General features: G+C 43.2%; 1 protein-coding gene across 2 annotated transcripts in view; it reads right to left on the bottom strand.

Moving 5' to 3' along the window:
* Nucleotides 1-21,331, bottom strand: part of arhgap21a (Rho GTPase activating protein 21a) — a 279,776-nt gene that overhangs the window by 113,816 nt on the left and 144,629 nt on the right. For both annotated transcript variants that reach the window (XM_078538117.1, XM_078538122.1), the window contains exons 5-7: nt 8,419-8,511; nt 5,876-5,954; nt 1,016-1,070 (exon numbers count right to left, since the gene is read on the bottom strand). In XM_078538117.1, coding sequence (XP_078394243.1) covers nt 1,016-1,070; nt 5,876-5,954; nt 8,419-8,511 — 227 coding nt within the window. The remainder of the gene's footprint in view (nt 1-1,015; nt 1,071-5,875; nt 5,955-8,418; nt 8,512-21,331) is intronic.

The raw sequence follows: 21,331 nt of genomic DNA, 5'->3' as shown, positions 1-21,331 counted from the left end.
AATCTCTTATGTGGGACTTTGTCAAAAGTCTTCTGAAAGTCCAAATAAACCACATCCACTGGCTTCCCCTCATCAACTCTACTAGTTACATCCTCGAAAAATTCCAATAGATTTGTCAAAGTTAGAAGGTTAAGGGTTGATTTGATCAAAGTTTTCAAGATATCAAAAGGGAACAGATACAGAAAATAGAAAGAAACTATTTCCATTGATTGGGGAGTCCAGAAGAGGAGCCATTGTCTAAAGATTAGATCTAGACTTTCAGGGGTGAATAAATAAACACTTCTCACACAAAGTGTGGCAGAAATTTGGAATTCCCTTCCACAAACAGCAACTGATGCTAGATCCATTGTTAACTTTAAATCTGAGATTAATACATTATTGTTAACCAAAGGTGCAAGGGATATACAGAAAAGGTGGTTAAATGGAATTAGGTCACAGGTCAGTCATAATCTCAATGAATGGTGGAACAAGTTCGAAGGATAAATAGCTTACTTCTGCTCCAAGGGGAACATTATTGCTAGTTCTCTCAGGAGTATGGCGAGTCCAGCAGCTGGAGCTGAAAACAGATGCATCAGGGAGCTCTGAGCCAGCAAGCTAGCTATTTCAATATAGTCTGATCTTACCAGGAAGAAGCAAACCAGAGGAGAGTAGAGAAAACAAGTAATTCAGCCCCAACTCCCACTAGTTTCTCATCATTCACAAAACTTTTTGCAGTGATTGAGGCCATGGATAGTGGAAGCACTGAAGATTATGTTTCATGAGTAACATTTCAAATATAATGTCAGATAAAGTTTTACTCTAACTGGAATGTTAAGCTAGACTCTCAATATCCCAATAAAGACAATAACCAAGGTAGCCAAGGGTAAATACTGGATGTTAAACTTGAGCTTTGGAAGAGCCCAGCTATGACCAAAAATCTTAGCAATCTGCTTATACTGACATCAGCAAAACAGAGAGGTTTCAACTCGCAAAAAACCCACCTTGCAAGCAGCAAAATGAACACCATAAAACTTACCAGCTGCAGGATGTCTTCATCTTTTGGCATAACACAAAGCTCCAGCACAGAGTCACTGCAAAAACAGCATAAACAGATGTATTCATTACTTCTGTTTGTCATCAACAACTACACAATGCTAGGCAGCCAAATAGAATCAAATTCCCACAGGTTTAGCTAAGTTTCAGTCTTCTCAACTGGCAAACTCTATCTTGGATCCCAAATGGAGCCCTTTCAGAAGTGTCCTGCCTTGGGGGGAAGAAAGCTTATATAGCTTATTTTCATCTTTGCCCAATCAACCAAGCTTTCACCCTTCAGTCACAGAAGCATGAAACAAACAGTAACGGCCACTGTCACAGGGCTGCATTAAAGTAATAAACAAGGTCAGCCATGGTTCAGTGGGCAACACATCTGTTTTTCAGTCATAAGGTTGTGGGTTCAAGTATAATTCCAGAGATTTGAACAAAAAAATTTAGGCTGACACTCCAGTGCAGTGCTGAGGGAGAGCTGCACTATCAACGCAATGTTTAACAGGAGACCTATATGCCCTCTCATGATAAATAATTCCATGGCACTATTCTAAGAAGATGGGTGGTCTTAGCCAATACTGTCCTCAACCAACATCACTAAAACAGATTATCTAGTTTTTTTTTAAAATCAGATTGATTTTGTGGGATCTTCCTGTGCATAAAGTGGTTGCTGCATTTTCAACCTTACCACAGGACTACACTTCAAAAGTATTTCATCAGCTGTAAAAAGCATTGGGGCATTTTGAGGTTGTAAAAAGCACTATATAAATTCAAGTTCTTTCTTTAATTGTTACCTCTTACCGGTTTTAAAGTTGAGAATATACAAGATAGTCTACACAATGTTAACAGCTGGGGTTAAATATCTGGTATTTAGCAGACTAGGGGTGCGCAGTTTATCTGCATTTTGGTAACTTTGTTTTAGACAGTACTGTGGTAGGATGCTGGGATTTGGCATCATGCCAATTCTGATGAAAGGTCACAGACATGAAATATTAACTGTTTTTCTCTCCACAGCTGCTGTCTGCCCTGCTGAGTATTTTCAGCATTTTCTGTCTTTATGCCAGATTATGGGGTAAGCAAAACTGTGGAGAGGGAAACTGGGGTTTGGCAGGCTGAAGGATAAAGAGAGATAAATACCAGTCATAAAAACATCCACCGACCTTTGCTTTCTGCCTCTGAGCCAATTTTGGTTCCAATTTGACACTTTGCCTTTGTTCCCTTCGTGACCAGTCTGTCGTGTGCAATCTTATCAAAAAACTTGCTAAAATCCATTGACTATATCAAATGCATGCCCTCAACAACCCTCCTTGCTACTGGAGTTAAATGTAAAGCCAAACCTTGTGATTAAAAGGTGATAGCCCTAGTAACTGAGCCAATCTAATTCTATGTTGGAATGACTAAAACATGATCCAAGGATAACTATTCATGAGTACACATGACCGAAAAACACTACTGTGATTGATCTTGTTACAATTGAGGTTCATAAGGTTATGTTTTAGGACTGGGTCGTTTGGTTTATTATTATAATTTGGGCAGTAGCTTTAAATGTATGGTAGATGAAGGGGGTCATGTGGCCTGTGCTGGAGCCTGCCTGAAAGTAAGCTTGGTGGTTTCGTTGTTAAAGATCAAAGGGGCTCAGGTTGTTTTATTGGAAGGAAGGTGCAAGGTGTTTATGCTAGGAGATAATAACAGCAAAAACAAAATTACCTGGAAAAACTCAGCAGGTCTGGCAGCATCGGCGGAGAAGAAAAGAGTTGATGTTTCGAGTCCTCACGACCCTTCAACAGAAGGCGTGAGGGCGGATGAGGCGTGAGGCCTTCTCCTCCCTCCCAGAAACATGATAGGGTCCCCCTTGTCCTCACTTATTACCCCACCAGCCTCCGCATTCAAAGGATCATCCTCCGCCATTTCCGCCAACTCCAGCATGATGCCACCACCAAACACATCTTCCCTTCACCCCCCTGGCGGCATTCCGTAGGGATCGTTCCCTCCGGGACACCCTGGTCCACTCCTCCATCACCCCCTATTCCTCAACCCCAACCTATGGCACCTCCCCATGCCCACGCAGAAGATGCAACACCTGCCCCTTCACTTCCTCTCTCCTCACCGTCCAAGGGCCCAAACACTCCTTTCAAGTGAAGCAGCATTTCATTTGCATTTCCCCTAACTTAGTCTACTGCATTCGTTGCTCCCAATGCGGTTTCCTCTACATTGGAGAGACCAAACGCAAACTGGGCGACCGCTTTGCAGAACACCTGCGGTCTGTCCGCAAGAAAGACCCAAACCTCCCTGTCGCTTGCCATTTTAACACTCCACCCTGCTCTCTTGCCCACATGTCTGTCCTTGGCTTGCTGCATTGTTCCAGTGAAGCCTAACGCAAACTGGAGGAACAGCAACTCATCTTCCGACTAGGCACTTTACAGCCTTCCGGGCTGAATATTGAATTCAACAACTTTAGATCTTAAACTCCCTCCCCCCATCCCCACCCCGTTTCTTCCCCCTCCCTTTTGTTTTTTTCAATAATTTATATAGATTTTTCTTTTCCCACCTATTTCCATTATTTTTAAATATACAACTAATACCTTGTCAGTCTTTCCACCCCACCCCACTAGAGCTGTACCTTGAGTGTCCTGCCATCCATTCTTAATTAGCACTTTTCTTAGATAATATCACCACCTTCAACACCTCTTTGATCCTTTTGTCTGTGACATCTTTTGATTATCTGCTCCTATCACTGCTTGCTTGTCCCTATAACCACCCACCCCCCTCAACTTCTCTCTCCCCGCCCCCTCCCCACCCCCCACCTTAAACCAGCTTATATTTCACCCCTCTCCTAACTATACTCAGTTCTGTTGAAGGGTCGTGAGGACTCGAAACGTCAACTCTTTTCTTCTCCACCGATGCTGCCAGACCTGCTGAGTTTTTCCAGGTAATTTTGTTTTTGTTTTGGATTTCCAGCATCCGCAGTAGCTTTTTGTTTTTATCTCTGTGATAATAACAGCAGTTTGTAAGTCTACAATGTGTAGGCCCTGAGTCTCTCAAAGTCTCAGAGAAGTGTTAAGTATCAAGTTGTAAACAGTAGTGCTGTAAACTATCCATTTACTTCTAAGATGAAAGGGAGTTGGGATCAAAGATAACTAATCAGTGTTTCTACTTGGATACAATGCTAATGTGTTTTCCATTGCCCTGGAGAAAAGGATAGAGGAAGCCATTTTGAGATCAGGTTACAGACTTTCCTAAAAACCCAGGAATATCATAGACAGGCAAAGGTTGCAGTTTTGTCTTGTGAGGTCTGGAGCCAGAGAGGTAAAGAGCAAAAGACATTATCAACCTGCACTTTGAGCAGAGAAAATGCTGATTCTATCATTTACTATGCAGAACACAGGTGAGAGCTCGTGCTCGAATTGAAGACTGAGTTTTTGAGCAATTAAAGGAGGCTGAAAGATTTGCCTAGCTTGGAGCTAAAGAAAGAAATATAGTGAGCCAGCACAGGCACAATGAGCAGAATAGCCTCCTTCTGTGCTGAACTATTCTATGATTCTGTAACCTTCACAGCAAGAGACATTTCTAGGATTAGAGTTTACCCAGCTGGAAAAGTAAAAACAAAAGCAACCCATTGGGAACAACTGAACTGTTTGTTATAAGAACTGCAATTCCATGGACAGTGCATTGTGTGATAAGTAACAAGGAACCATTTATTTCTATATCTTAAAGTATAAGTTGCCTACAAAAGGAAATAATGTTTAGTCAATAGTGTTTTTCAGTCATTTGATACAGGAGGAGTTTTAAAACATGAAATCTTGACGTCATTCTTTCAGCTAATAACTGGGAGTTAAAAAACTTTATCAGTCTCTATGGAGATTATAACAATCTGGCTAGCCCCCCCAATGTAAGAAGGCACCTCGATTCTTCACCATTAAAAATAATTTTAGAGAACGTTGGTGCAAATTAACATCCCACCCCATGTGTTTCATCCACCTTTAAAAGAGAACAAATTTCATACACCATAATGCAGCAAAGAAACTATTGCATATCAGATTTCTCTGCTGCAAACCAGAGCAGTGTTAATGAAGAACCAGAGCACTATGTTGATGAAAAATATTGAAATACGTAATTTTTTATGTTCATAACATTTTGAACTCCCCTTTGAAAAGGGACTTTCACTATTAAGTAATTTTTGGCAATAAAGCTGTAAGGGAGAGTGGGGAAAAAATGCTTCGCAGTGATTGTAATTCATTAGAACTTTGAAGACCGTCACAACATTTACTTTAGCACATACTAAAAGGAAGTGTTCTTTGGCTATGATCACACTTCAGGTTGCTATGAACTAACAGTAACATGTTAACTTGCGCTTCCCACTTACCAACTATGACCGTAAAATACACCAGAATGTCAATTATGAACACTATGAAGGCGTTTTGAGGTTTACACACATTGGCAGAAATAACATTACTTTAAATCAACTCCTACAAAAAAATTAGTCTTTATTAGTAGGATAGACCTTTATACTTCTCAAACTGATCAGCTGCACTCAGCCCAGAACAGATTGTCACCGCTATAATATGGACAAAGGATCAATCCAGTTAAACATAAAGCCAGATAGTGCTAAAATCTTTTGGTCTGTTTCAAAGTGTTTATTTGCAAAACCAACTCCTGCCACTGATTGTAAAGGCACAGGAACTGTTGTGCATGCGCACTCAGCCTGCACTGCGGCCGTCGGCGCATGTGCAACTGATCTTGGCACCTTTCCCTCAGTGCCGCAAGCGCAGTTGCAGAGCATCAAAGCCCACTTCAGATTCCTGCTTTATTATTGCGGATAAACTTGCTAAATTACAAAAGATAGCATTCATACCTGTCCTGAATCAAGGCTATAACTTGGGAGTATGTTTTTCCGATAATGCTTTCCCCATTTACTTTGACAATCCGGTCACCTGAATTGCAGAAAGAAAGAATTCGAGTCAAAAATTTAAAGTAATTATGAAAACACCAGAACCTATAACAAATCATGGCTTTTTGTCAGATTCAGCAACCAAGTAGGATAAGTCCCAATGATCTGAAACATTGCATTATTTTTAACTACTAGGAATAGAATTCAGTGTTTCTTGAAGTGATTTGTATAAGGTTTCTAAATTAAGTTTCTTTAAATTGAAGCACAATTTTGAATAGGCTATTTCCAATAGTTAATAATCTTTAAATAGATAAAAATGAACATGTAGTCTGACCATTAGTGCCCAATTACTAAATAAGTTTTTGTAAAGATCATATTTATCAAGTCTGCACCTTTATTCCACCTTCACACCCAGATGCAGAATCTATTTTTCCAGTCACACAGCAAGCACATATATCTGTCACACGTAGAAAAGATCAGAAATTGACATCATGTTTGGATCCAAAATATTTGGGTTACATAGAAATTACAGCATGGAAATAGGCCATTTGATTCAAATAATCCATGCTGGTGTTTATACTCCTGTGATGAAACCCAAAGTACTTACCTAAACCGGCAGTTGCAGTTAGTTTTTTTTTAAACAATCCTTAGGTTGGATTTCATGCACTCCATTACAGCGGGAAACATGGCAATTAGGCCTACTTAACTGCGGGGAAGGCCCCACATCAGTCTCCCAATGGTGGAAAAGCCTTGTCCGAATCAGTCAGAGGGCAGAAGAGGATGACATAGAATTCCTGGTCACCTGTGGTAGGATGTCAACTAGGCTCATTAATGAGCCAATTGACACATTACCCCCGAGCCTTCCACAATTTAGTTGTGCCTCAGAGATTAAATGGGGGTTGCATGGCTTTCCCAGGCCTCCTAAAGGTTGCCCAACCCCTCCTGACTCCCCACAGCCTGTCCACCATCTACAAAGCACAAGTCAGGGGTGTGATGGAATGCTCTCCACTTGCCGGCATGAGTGCAGCTCCTACAACACTCAGGAAGCTTGACACCATCCAGGACAAAGCAGCCTGCTTGATTGGCACCACATCCACAAACATTCACTCCCTCCACCACCGATGCACAGTAACAGCAGTGTGTACCATCTACAAGATGCACACAGGAATTCAGCAAGGATCCTTAGACAACACCTTCCAAAGCCACGACCACTAGCATCTAGAAGGACAAGGGCAGCAGATAGATGGGATCACCACCACCTGGAAGTTTCCCTCCAAGTCACTCACCATCCTGACTTGGAAATATATTGCCTTTCCTTCACTGTTGCTGGGTTAAAGTCCTGGAACACCCTTCCTAACAGCAGTGTGTGTGTACCTATACCACATGGGCTGCAGCGCTCCAAGAAGGCAGCTCACCACCACCTTTTCAAGGGAACTAGGGATGGACAATAAATGCTGGCCCAGCCAGTGAAGCCCACATCCTGCGAATGAATAAAAACCCCATCTGGTTTGTCAGTGGCTTTCCGGGATGGCCTCCCTCGTAGTCCAGCAACTGCCTGATTGAGGGACCCGGCATCAGGAAGGGTGGCTGCTGAAAGCCATCTCCCACCCTTGCCTCTGACCTCCAACATCACCCCCCCCCACAACTCACGATCCCCAACCCACTTCGCTCATCTACACCTCCAGTGGATGCATTGCCACCAGCTGCTATCACTCTTGCTGGTGTTGGCGGCAATAGGTAGCTGCTGGCCTCTATTGATCGGTAGCTCTCAGCAGGCAGGACTTCCTTATGATTGAGGTCCCAGCTGCGGAAGGCCCTACGGTGGTCGCTTAAGTGCCTGAAGGCACCTGATTTCATCAGGCCTCCCCCACGAAACTGACAAGAGGATTTCCACCAGTTCTCCAACCAGTGGGAGACACCCCAGATGGCCCAACAGAATTCTGGCCATTGTTTCTAAAAAGAGATCGAAGTCAGACATGAATACCAGTTGAAAACTACAAATTTCACAGTGCATACAGTTTAAACATATAGAAATTAAATCTCTCAACCAATACTGGATAACTTCCAGCCCTATGAAACAGGCCATAATGTAGCTGAATGACATATCATGTTAAATGAAAAAGATGAATTACAGGAACAGAAAGTAATTTAGTTGAAAATTTGAGGAGCAATAAAGGATTTTAGTTACAATAAGAGGCTGGCTCTCAAGATGTTCAGCTTTCAAGAAAATACACCTGCACTTTCATACAAATGCCACTAAAATGCTACGATCTGCACAATTAAAGTATCATTACGTACAATTTGCACTTTAGTGCGGGTTTCTTAACAGTGCTACATAGAAGTTGCAACATTTCTACAAAGTATAGCAAAAGTTAAACCATTCTGTACAATGTAGGTGCAGCCTCAATACAAGACCTAACTCAACATATCGAAAAGGCTAGTGCAAAATACAGCAATGCAACTACGTGCTCTAATTAACACTAGAGAGCACAAGGATCTTTCAGTACCTGTACATAATCCAGCTCCATGTGCTGGTCCACCTTCTTTAACCTGTTTTACAAAGATGGTGTCCATTGGCTCCAGTTTGCCTCTGGTTTGCCCTGTAAAATAAAATAGAGGCTTGTACGTCAACTTAAAAGGGGGAAATATTTCACATCAGGCTGTGAAAATTTGAAGATAATCCCATTTTTTAATGCCTGTGAAAGTATTAATTGGATGTCAACAAGATTCTTAAAGAAGTCAACTCCATTTAACATCAAGATTATGGGATCAAACTGGATGAATTCAAGAAACAATCCAAACTCCCAAGCATAGAATATCAGCTGGACTGTCAATTGCTATATAGCCAAAGTAGGATTTAACAGTTTATAGTTTAATACAGCACAAAAAAAATCTCAAAACAATTCAGTTGAAATATCCATAACCAGATTGAATGTTTTCAGTGAGTTGTACACTGCAGAAGTCATTTTAAAATATAATTGTTCCTAGCAAATATAAATACCTAACAAAGCTTCTGAGAGAAAGCACCACTTGGGAGAAGATTCCAAAACAAGTTCTTCGAGAGTGGAGATGAGGCACCCTCATGTGAAAGACACAATTCAGTGAGACCGGTTGGCTCATGGTGTGACATGCATCTCGGGGGAAGAGGGGGTGGGGGTTGATGAGAGATCCATAGCATCTGTTTGAGGTGGCATGTGTCAATTGGTTTCAGTGTGGTGTGCCTGACCACAGGTCACCTATTGGCTTACATGGACAGTGTTCTTACTGCGAACGGAACATTGAGAGTATAAGGTAGTTTTTGTAACTTGCGTTATCCATATGAATCTTTATATATATCTGTAAAGGTAGAGTTGCGGGTGAAGGAGTATTGTAATATAGTTCATCTTTTCTGGTTTAACAATTGTTTTATTCATTTAAAAGGTCATGAGCTGACTCCTGTGACTCTTCAGTAGCCACCTTCCACATTTCTAAAAAAAACAAAAGTTAGGATCTATCAAGGCAGGTTCCACCCTGGGATCTGACTTGTCCATAGTAACATCAGCTGGGATCATAACATTTGTAGATGGTGGACAGGCTTTGAGAGTCAGGAAGCAAGTTACTCGCGGCAGGATTTCTAGCCTCTGACCTGCTCTTGTCGGCATAATACTTATATGACTAGTCCAGTTCAGTTTCTTGTCAATGGTAACTCCCAGGATGTTGATAGTGGGGGGGTTCAGCAATGCCATTGAATGTCAAGGGATGATGGTTAGATATTCTCTTGTTGGTGGTGGTCATTGCCTGGCACTTGTGTAGCATGAATGTTGCTTGCTATTTGCCAGCACTGGATATTGTCCAGGTCTTGCTGCATTTGAACATGGACTGCTTCAGTATCTGAGGAGCCACGAATGGTGAACATTGTGCAATCATCAGCAATCATCCCCACTTCTGACCTTTTGTGGAATGAATGTCATTGATGAAGCAGCTGAAGATGGTTGGCCCCAGGACACTACCCTGAGGAACTCCTGCAGTGATGTCCTGGAACTGAGATGATTGACCTCCAACAACCACAACCATTTTACCTTTGTGTTAGGTATGACTCCAACCAGCGGAGAGTTTTCCCCCCGATTCCTACTGACTCCAGTTTTGCTAGGGCTCCTTGATGCTACACTCGGTCAAATGTTGCCTTGATGTCAAGGGCAGTCACTCACTTCACCTCTGGAATTCAGCGTTTTTGCCCTTTTGAACCAATGCTGTAATGAGGTCAGGAGCTGAGTGGCCCTGGTGGAATCCAAACTGAGCATCAGTGAGCCGGTTATTGTTAAGCAAGTGCCGCTAGATTGCACTGTTGATGACCCCTTCCATTACTTTACTGATGATTGATAGTAGACTGATGAGGTAGTAATGGGCCGGGTTGGATTTGTCCTGCTTTTTGTGTACAGGACATACTTGGGCAATTTTCCACATTGCCAGGTAAATGCCAGTGTTGTAGCTGGTCTGCAACAGTTTGGCTAGGGGCGTGTCAAGTGCCGGAGCACGTCTTCAGTATTATTGATGGAATATTGTCAGGGCCCATAGTCTTTGCAGTATCTGGTGCCGTCAGCCGTTGCTTGATAGCACATGGAATGAATTGAATTGGGTGAAGACTGGCATCTGTGATGCTGGGGACCTCCGGAAGAGGCCAAGATGGATTATTCACTCGGCACCTCTGGCTGAAGATTGTTGCAAATGCTGCAGCCTTATCTTTTGCACTGATGTGCTGGGCTACCCCATCGCTGGGGATGGGGATATTTGTGGAGCCTCCTCCTTCAGTGAGTTGTTTAATTGTCCACCACCATCCACTACTGGATGTGGCAGGACTGCAGAGCTTAGATCTAATTTGTTCATTGTGGAATTGCTTAACTCAGTCCCTTGCTGCTTCCCACGCAAGTAGTCCTGTGTTGTAGCTTCACCAGGTTGACACTTCATTTTTAGGTATACCTGGTGCTGCTCCTGGTATGCCCTCCTGCACGCTTCACTGAACCAGGATTGATCCCCTAACTTGGTGGTAATGGTAGAGTGAGGGATATGCTGGGCCATGAGTTTACAGATTGTGGTGAAGTACAATTCTGCTGCTGCTGATGGCCCACAGCACCTCATGGATGCCCAGAATTGACTTGGTAGATCTGTTTGAAATCTATCCCATTTAGCGCAGTGGTAGTGCCACACAACACGATGGAGGGTATCCTTAATCTGAAGACAGGGCTTTGACTCCACAAGGACTGTGTCACTCCTGCTGATACTGTCATGGATAGATGCACCTGCAGTAGGCACGTTGGTGAGGATGAGGTCAAATATGCTTTCCCCTCTTGTTGGGTCCCTCACCGCCTGCCGCAGGCCCAGTCTAGTAGTTATGTCCTTTAGGACTTGACCAGCTCAGTCAGTAGTGGTACTACTGAAGATCCCCACCCAGAGTACATTCTGCACCCTTGCCACCCTCAATGCTTCCTCCAAGTGGTGTTCAACGTGGAGGTGTACTGACTCATCAGCTGCGGGGGGGATGGTAAGTGGTAATCAGTAGGTGGCTTCCTTGTCCATGTTTGACCTGATGCCATGAGGCTTCATGGGGTCTGCAGTCCATGTTGAGGACTCCCAGGGCAACTCGCTCCCTATTGTATACCACCATGCCGCCACCTCTGCTAGATCTGTCCTGCCAGTGGAAAAGGTCATTACCAGGGATAGTGATGTCTGGGACATTGTCTGTAAGGTATGATTCCATGAGTATGACGATGTCAGGCTGTTGCCTGACTAGACTGAGATCTCTCAATTTTGGTACAAATCCCCAGATGTTAGTAAGGAGGACTTTGCAGGGTTGACAGGGCTGAGTTTGCCGTTGTCGTTTCCGGTGCCAAGAATGGTGCCGGGTCCATCCGGCTCCATTCCTTTTAGATTTTTTAGCAGTTTATTACAACTGATTGGCTTGCTAGGGTATTTCAGAGGGCATTTTAGAGTCAACCACATTGCCGTGGGCCTGGAGTCATATGTAGGTCAGATTTCCTTCCCTAAAAGGACATTAATTAACCAGATGGGTTTTAATGAGTCGATAATGGTTTCCTGGTAATCATCAAACTTTTTAATTCTAAATTTTTTGTTGAATTCAAATTTCACCATTCCACCCATGGTGGGATTCGAGCTCAGGTCCCCAGAGTATTACCCTGGGTCTCTGGATTACTCATCCAGTGAAAATACCACTACATCACCATCTCCCCTCAATGGTACAATTCTGAAGGGAGACAGGAACAGAGGCAGCAGTGGGTATATGCTCATAAATCACCGAAGGTGGCTGGACAGGTCAAGAGAGCAGTTAATAAAGTGTATAGGCTCCCAGGCTTTATAAATAGGGGCACTGAAGTGTTGTGTCCATTTCTCAGCGCCACACTTTAGGAAGATGTGAAGACATTAGAGAGGGTGCAGAGAAGATTCACACGAATGAAATTCCTCATCCCTGGAACCAGTTACATATATTGGGGAACCTGGGGTTGTTTTCCCTGAAGAAAGTTGACAGAGAGGCGATCTGACAGAGGCAAAATCATGAGGGGTCCAGAATGAGTAGATGGGAAGAAAACGTTCCCATCGGTGAATGGATTGCAAAGCAGAGGGCACAGATTTAAGGTAATTAGCAAAAGAAGCAATGGTGACATAAGGAATTTTTTTTTTTTTTTTTACAAACAATGCAGCAATTGGTTAGGATCTGGAACGCACAGCCTAACAATGGGGTTGAGGCTGATTCAATCAAGGCACTTAAAAGGGAACTGGACTATTATCTGAAAATGAAAAATTTGCAGGGCTACAGGGAAAAGGTAGGTGAGTGGCACTAAGTGAATTGCTCTTGCAGAGACCCAGCATTGAGCTGACCGGCGGAATCGTCTTCTTCTATGCTATAACCATCCTATGAATCTAGTCAAATTCCATATTCAAATGCATCCTGGAACTTATGGTACAGAGAAAGTGGGAGAGAACAGGAGGAGAGAATGGATGGGAGAGAGGCTGGTTCCAATTAGTTAAGTGTAATTCAGTAGGGGGAGAGAATGGTTGTAAGCAGGTGAGCTGACGGAGGTAGGATCTGATCACCTGTGATTGTCAACGTTGGGGAGAGTCAAATGTTGGGAGGGTCAGAAATGTATGGGCTCAGGGTCAAAATTTTTTTCAATTATTCATTCACAGAATGTGGGCTTCGCTGGTTGGGCCAGCATTTATTGCCCATCCCTAAGGGAAGCGATTCACTGAAGGCGAGATTTTTTTTTCCACAAACTCCAGCCTAAATTCAGCCTACAGCCATTAGTAGCTCACAGCAAAAATGATGAACAGAAGCAGACAGAGGAACACAGAATTGGAGGGAGAGCATTAGAGAAGTGGGTGGGGCAGAACCAAAATTGAAACACAGAAATGACAACAGGAAACAGAGATACAGGCCCCAATATTAATGTGACGGCAATTTTCCAAGATACGTGAAGGTGGAATTGCATGGGAAAAATCCAGAGGAATCTGCGATCGCAACCAAATTCGAACAATAAATTGTGACTGAGGTAAAATAAATAAGATAAAATAAGTTGTGACTTCTGGATTTCATGCATCCAACCTGCATGCACAGGTGTGCATGATTCACACCAATGTAGCCTGATTTCAACTCTGTTTAAAGGCACAGTGTAGACATGTTAATGAGGAGACAGAAGGTGTTTAGCACAAATGCCGGGGCAACATCCAGACTTTATAATGCATCCCTGGAATTTCTGAGGGGTGCTGCAGTAGCAGGCACAGCACACATGTCCCCAGCAACAGGAGGAAGAAACCGTGGTCGGAAGAAATGAAGTGGTCAGCAAAGAAGCATTGCGCCTGCATCTTAGATGGAATGTGGAATGCAATTTAATGAACAAATCAGGCCAGGAAAAGGGACTGTACTTTCTGATTCACCTACAACTATAGTTAAAGTCTCTGTCCCTTTACAGGTTGGGTATCCTTTACCTGAAAGCTGAACACATTCAAAAACTGCACTCATATTTGAATCTCATCCTGGCTAAGTTTGCAGATGATAGAAAGATAGGTGGAGGGACAGGTAGTATTTAGGAGGCAGGGAGGCTGCAGAAGGATTTGGACAGGTTAGGAGAATGGGCAAAAAAGTGGCAGATGGAATACAATGTGGGCAAGTGTGAGGTCATGCACTTTGGTAGGAAGAATAGAGGCATAGACTATTTTCTAAATGGGGAGAGAATTCAGAAATCTGGAGTGCAAAGGGACTTGGGAGTCCTAGTCCAGGATTCTCTTAAGGTTAACTTGCAGGTTGAGTTGGTAGTTAGGAAGGCAAATGCAATGTTGGCATTTATTTCAAGAGGACTAGAATATAAAAGCAGGGATGTGCTGCTGAGGCTTTATAAAGCTCTGGTCAGACCACATTTTGAATATTGAGAGCAATTTTGGGCCCCGTATCTCAGGAAGGATGTGGCCCTGGAGAGGGTCCAGAGGAGGTTCACGAGAACGATCCCAGGAATGAAAGGCTTAATATATGAGGAACGTTTGAGGACTCTGCGTCTATACTCGATGGAGTTTAGAAGGATGAGGGGGGATCTGATTGAAACTTACAGAACACTGAAAGGCCTGGATAGAGTGGACTTGGGGAAGATGTTTCCATTAGTAGGAGAGACTAGGACCCGAGGGCACAACCTCAGAGTAAAGGGAAGACCTTTTAGAACATAGATGAGGAGAAACTTCTTTAGCCAGAGAGTGGTGAATCTATGGAATTCATTGCCACAGAAGGCTGTGGAGGCCAGGTCATTGAGAGTGTATTTAAGACCGAGATAGATAGGTTCTTGATTGGTAAGGGGATCAAAGGTTATGGGGAGAAGGCGGGAGAATGGGGTTGAGAAACTTATCAGCCATGATTGAATGGCGGAGCAGACTCGATGGGCTGAATGGCCTAATTTCTGCTCCTATGTCTTATAGTCTCATTGGCCTTTGGCTCAGGAAGTCTCTGACTTGAGCCGACACGGCCCGAGCCAACTTGAACCTCGCCAACCGCCCCAGACCTTTAGTGCGGAAAGCCTAGTTGTTTGTTTGCAAATCGACACTCTGAACTCTCTCATACAAGCAGGATCGCAGGTGGCGCCATATGTGGGAACTTATTACAAGTGCCTTGTATTTATTATTCAGTGATACATCTTACTTTTCTAGCCATTTTATTTACTTTAGAACATTTCTAGCCTGGGCATAGGCTATTGTAATGTAAGTGGGCCTAGTCTTAAATGCGGTATCCGAAAAACAAAATTATCTGAAATCCAAAACGTGATCAGCCCTGAGTATTTCGGATAATGGATACTTGACCTGTACATTGTCTTGCCAAGAATTCTCCAGCACATCACTCCCCACGCCCACTCAAATTCCATCAGCAGCAGCCTTCACTTTCTATACATGTATCCATTCCCTGTTGCAATTTGTCCCAATCCTTAGGCAGTATGTTGCACCTGTCTCACAATCATCCTCATTGACTGAAAGTTGATTCAGTCAGTCAGTCAGTCACTGGCCTGTTTTTCACCCTTTGCAGAAGAAAGCACAAAATGCAGAGGAGAGGTGGACTGCCGCAAATAGGCCAGCACGCAGATGAAAAAAAGGATGCCCCCAGGGCAAGTGGCACATCTGTATTACTCTCGGAGATGGACAGATAGGGAATTCACAGATAGCTGGTGGCAGGGCTACATACATATGCTATTCCACTGACTAAACAATTAGAAGAGCAGCACATTCTGGAACCAAAGAACAAGCTATCTTAGATTTGGTATTGTACAATATGACGGATTTAATGACTTCAGATTAAAGGCACCCCTAGGTAGCAGCAACTACAATATGATTGAATTTTACATCCAGTTTGAAAGGGAGAAGAGTGGGTCTAAGACTAGTATTTTAAACTTAAATAACGACAACTATGTGTGGGCATGAGAGCTGAGCTAGCTGAGGTGAACTGGGATAATAGGCTAGATCAATAGAGAAGCAGTGGCAGACATAGCCTCTGCAATCCGGAGGCAATAGTGTAGTGGTATTGTTGCTGGACAGTAATCCAGAGACCCAGGGAAGTACTCTGGGGACCCGGGTTCAAATCCCGCCACGACAGATGGTGGATTAGAATTCGATAAAAATCTGGAATTAAAAAGCTCCATGGAATGATATAGGCATTGGAGAGCAGGACAGAGTCAGTCTGGGTAGAAATAAGAAATAGCACGGGAAAGAAGTCCCTAGTGGGAGTAATCTATAGGTCCCCAAACAGTAGTTTAACAGTAGGGCACAGTATAAACCAGGAAATACTGGGAGCACGTAAGAAAGGCACGGCAATAGTCATGGGTGATTTTAATATGCATATAGACTGGGCTAATCAAATTGGCAAGGGTAGCCTCGAGGGAGAGTTCATAGAGTGTATTAGAGATTGTTTCTTGGAGCAATATGTTGTGGAACCAATCAGGGAGCAGGTTATTCTGGATTTGGTTGTGTGTAATGAGGTGGGGTTAATTAATGATCTCAGAGTAAAGGATCCTCTGGGGAAGCATGCTAGAATTTCAAGTTCAGTTTGAGAGCGAGAAGCTGGAGTCCTACAGTAGTGTTCTGGAGTTAAACAAAGGTAACTACATAGGCATGAGGGCAGATTTGGCCCTCCTGGACTGAGCAGGAAGACTACAAGGTAGGACAGTTGATGAACAGTGGCAGATATTTAAGGAGATATTCAATTCCTCCCAAGTAAAATATATTCCAAAGAGGAAGAAAGATGATAAAGAGGGGAAAAAAGCATCCATGGCTAAGCAAGGAAGTTAAAGATAACAAAGGCAAAAACTAAGGCATACCAAATTGCAAAGATCAGTGGCAGGCTGCAAAATTGGGAAACTTTTAAAGATCAACAAAGGGTTACTAAAAAAAATAAAAGGAGCGAAGGTAAATTATGAAAGAAAACTAGCGTAAAATGTAAAAACTGATATCAAAAGCTTCTACAAGTATATAAAATGAAAGAGAGTAGCTAAAGTGAATGTTGGTCCCTTGGAGGATGAGACTGGGGAGTTAATAGCGGGGAACACAGAAATGGCAGAGATGCTTAGTCAATATTTTGCCTCAGTTTTCACGGTGGAGGACACTAATACTACCCCAATTGTAACAGCTAGAACAGAGGATATAGAGGGGGAGGAATTTATCACCATCACTAGAGAGAAAGTACTGAGCAAACTATTGGGATTAAAGGGTGACAAGTCCCCAGGACCTGATGGCCTACATCCCAGGGTCTTAAAGGAAGTGGCAGCGGAGATAGTGGATGCATTGGTAATAATATTCCAAAATTCCCTGAATTCTGGAACAGTTCCAGTGGAACGCCCTAAATCAGAAAGGGGGGGGGGGGCAGAAAGTAGGAAACTATAGCCCAGTTAGTTTAACGTCTGTCGTTGGGAAATTGTTGGAATCTATTATTAAGGAAGTAGTAATGGGGCATTTGGAAAGTCAAAATGCAATCCATCAGAGTCAGCATGGTTTTATGAAGAGTAAATTGTGTTTGACTAATTTGCTAGAGTTCTTTGAAGATGTGACAAGCAAAGTGGATAATGGGGTCCTGTAGATGTAGTATATCTGGACTTCCAGAAGTTCCAAAAGGCCTTTGATAAGGTGACGCACAAAAGATTAATATACAAGATAAGATCACACGGAGTTAGAGGTAATATATTAGCTTGGATAGAGGATTGGCTAACCAACAGAAAGCAGAGAGTCGAAATTAATGGGTCTTTTTCTGAATGGCAAGCTGCAACTATTGGGGTGCCACAGGGTTCGGTCCTTGGGCCCCAATTATTTACAATCTATATTAATGACATGGATTCAGGGATAGAAGGTACTATAGCTAAATTTGCAGATGACACCAAAATAGGTGGGAAAGTAAGTTGTAATGAAGAAGAAATAAGAAATTTATAAATGGATATGGACAGGTTAGGTGAATGCGGCAAAATTTGGCAGATGGAGTTTAACGTGGATAAGTGTGAGGTTATCCATTTTGGTCAGAAGAATAAATAGGCGACTTATTATTTAAATGGAGAGAAACTTCAGAATGCTTCAGTGCAGAGAGATCTTGGTGTCCTTGTGCATGATTCGCTGAAAGCTAGTATAAAGGTACGGCAGGTAATAAGGAAGGCAAATGGAATTTTGGCATTTGTTGCTAAATAGATATAAAAATAGCGGAGTGTTGTTCCAACTGTACAAGGCATTGGTGAGACCGCACCTAGAGTACTGTGCACAGTTTTGGTCCCCTTACTCGAGGAAGGATGTAGTTGCATTGGAGGCGGTTCAGGGGAGGTTCACTAGATTGATTCCAGAGATGTGGGACTGGTCTTAAGAGGAGAAATTGAACAGTTTAAGCCTATACTCGCTAGAGTTTAGAAGGATGAGAGGAGGTCCAATTGAGGTATATAAGACGCTAAAGGGGATAGACAAAGTAGACATGGAGTGGATGATTCCCCTTGTGGGACATTCTAGAACAAGAGGCCATAGTTTTCGGCTAAGGGGTGGTAGATTTAAATCAGAGATGAGGAGGAATTACTTTTCTCAAAGGGTCGTGAACCTGTGGAATTCACTACCTCAGAGTGCAGTGGATGCCGAGGTGCTGAATAAATTTGAGGAGATAGACAGGTTTTTAATTAGTAACAGGTTGAAATTTTATAGAGAGAGGGCGGGAAATTGGGGTTGAGGCCAAAATGAGATCAGCCATGATCGTATTGAATGGCGGGGCAGGCTCAAGGAGCTGAATTGCCTACTCCTGCTCCTAGTTCTTATGTTCTTTTGGTGCAGGGGGTAACATATAAGCATGGACAGAAGATTGGCTGGCTGGCTGGCAGAGGACAAAGAGTATGCATAAATGGGTCTTCTTCTATTGGCAGGATGTGACAAGTGGAGTCCCGCAGGGGTCTGTGCTGGGGCCTCAGAAAATCAAGGGCAAAAGTACGGAGAAACTTAAACAATTGAAATAAAGTACCTAGAAAACAAATGGGACAAAAGACCGACAAGTACGCTGGACCTGATGGCCAGCATCCTAGGGTCTTAGGAGAAGTGGCCACAGAGATAGTGGATGCTTTGGTTGTAATTTTCCAAAATTCCCTAGATTCTGGAAAGGTCCCAGGAGGTTGAAAAACTGTAAATATAACATCCTTATTTAAGAGAGGAGGGAGGCAATGCAGGAAACAAGAAGCCAGTTAGCCTAACATTTGTCATTGGGAAAGTGCTGGACAACTGAACAACTCACTGGAGGCGGCAGCTCCACAAATATCCCCATCCTCAGTGATGGGGGAGACCAACACATCAATGCAAAAGATAAGGCTGCAGAATTTGCATCAGAAGTGCTAAGTGGATGATCAATTTTGGTCTCCTCCTGAGGGCCTCAGAAGCACAGATGCCAGTCTTCAGCCAATTCGATTCACTCCACGTAATATAAAGAAATGGCTGAAGGCACTGGATATTGCAAAGGCTATGGGCCCTGACATTCCGGAAATAGCACTGAAGACTAGTGCTCCAGAACTTGCTGCGCCCCTGGCCAAGCTGTTCCAGTACAGCTACAACACTGGAAAATTGCCCAGTATGTCCTACACAAAAAGCAGGACAAATCCAACCTGTGTAATTAACACCCCATCAATCTACTCTCAATAATCAGTAAAGTGATGGAAGGCTTCATCAATATTACCATAAAGCGGCACTTGCTTAGAAATAATCTGCTCACTGACCCTCAATTTGGGTTCAGCCAGGGCCACTTAGCTCCTGACCTCATTACAGCCTTGGTTCAAACATGGACAAAAGAGTTGAAACTCCAAAGGTGAGGTAAGCGTGACTGCCCTTGATATCAAGGCAGCATTTGACAGAGTGTAGCATCAAGGGGCCCAAGCAAAATGGAAATCAGGGGAAAATTCTCCATTGGTTCAGGTCATAGCTAGCGCAAAGGAAGAAGATGGCTGCGGTTGTTAGAGGGCAATCATCTCAGTTTCAGGATATCACTGCATGAGTTCCTCAGGGTAGTTTCCTAGGCACAACCATCTTCAGCTGCTTCATCAATGACCTTCCCTACCATCATAAGGTCAGAAGTGGGAATGTTCGCTGATGATTGCACAATGTTCAGCACCAACTTCCATATGGTGGTGTTCCCATGTGTCTGATGCCCTTGCACTTCTAGATAGTAGCGGCTATGGGTCAACGACTCAAATACTGAAGCAGTCCATGTCCAAACGCAGCAAGACCTGGACAATATCCAGGCTTGGGCTGACAAGTGGCAAGTAACATTCACGCCACACAAATGTCAGGCAATGACCATCTCCAACAAGAGAGAATCTAACCATTGTCCCTTGACATTCAATGGCAATACCATCGCTGAATCCCCCACTATCAACATCTGGGGACTCCACAAAACCTGTCCACCATCTACATGGTATGAATCAGGAGTGTGATGGAATACTCTCCACTTGCCTGGATGAGTGTAGCTCCAACACCACTCAAAAAGCTTGACACCATTCAGGACACTGCAACCCCCTTGACTGGCACCCTATCACAAATATTCACTCCCTCCACCACCAATGCACAGTAGCAGCAGTACGTACAGATGCACTGCAGAAACTCACCTAGGCCCCTTTGAGAGCACCCTCCAAACCCACAGCCGCTACTATCTAGAAGTGCAAGGGCATCAGACACATGGGAACACCACCATATGGAAGTTCCCCTCCAAGCCACTCACCATCCCGATTTGGAAATACATTGCCATTTCTTCATTGTTGCTGGGTCAAAGTCCTGGAACTCTCTCCCTAATACCACTGTGGGTGTACCTACACTACATGGACTGCAGCGGTTCAAGGAATGAGCTCACCACCACGTTCTCAAGGGCAATTAGGGATGGGCAATAAATGCTGGTCCAGCCAGCGATGTCCACATCTCATAAATGAATTTAAAGAAAAGAAAATGAAGTAATAGCAGGATATTTAGAAAATCATAATACAAATCAGGCGGAGTCAACATGTTTTCTGAAAGCCAAATCGTGTTTGACAAATTTACAGTCTTCTGAAGATGTAACAAGCAGGGTAGCTAAAGAGGAACCAGTAGATAGAGTGTATTAGGATTTCCAAAAGGCATTCGATAAGGATCCCCATAAAAGTTAACTGCTTTTTTTTAAAACTACTATTTACTGTTCTTGTAGGAAATACACTATGAATAGAATATTAGTTAGCTGACAAGAAACAGTCGTGATAAACTAATCATTTTCAGGTTGTCAAACTATTTACAATCTTTATTAATGACTTGGATGAAGGGGCAGAGTATATATTGTCAACAAATTTGGCTGCAATAAAGATAGGTAGGAAAGCATGCAAGGACGACACAAAGTCTACAAAGGGACATAGATAGATTAAGTGAGTGGGCTAAAATTTGGTT

This window comes from Cetorhinus maximus, chromosome 3 (genome assembly GCF_964194155.1).
Source record: "Cetorhinus maximus chromosome 3, sCetMax3.hap1.1, whole genome shotgun sequence".
Classification (NCBI taxonomy): domain Eukaryota; kingdom Metazoa; phylum Chordata; class Chondrichthyes; order Lamniformes; family Cetorhinidae; genus Cetorhinus; species Cetorhinus maximus.
This window is presented reverse-complemented; position numbering and strand designations above follow the sequence as displayed.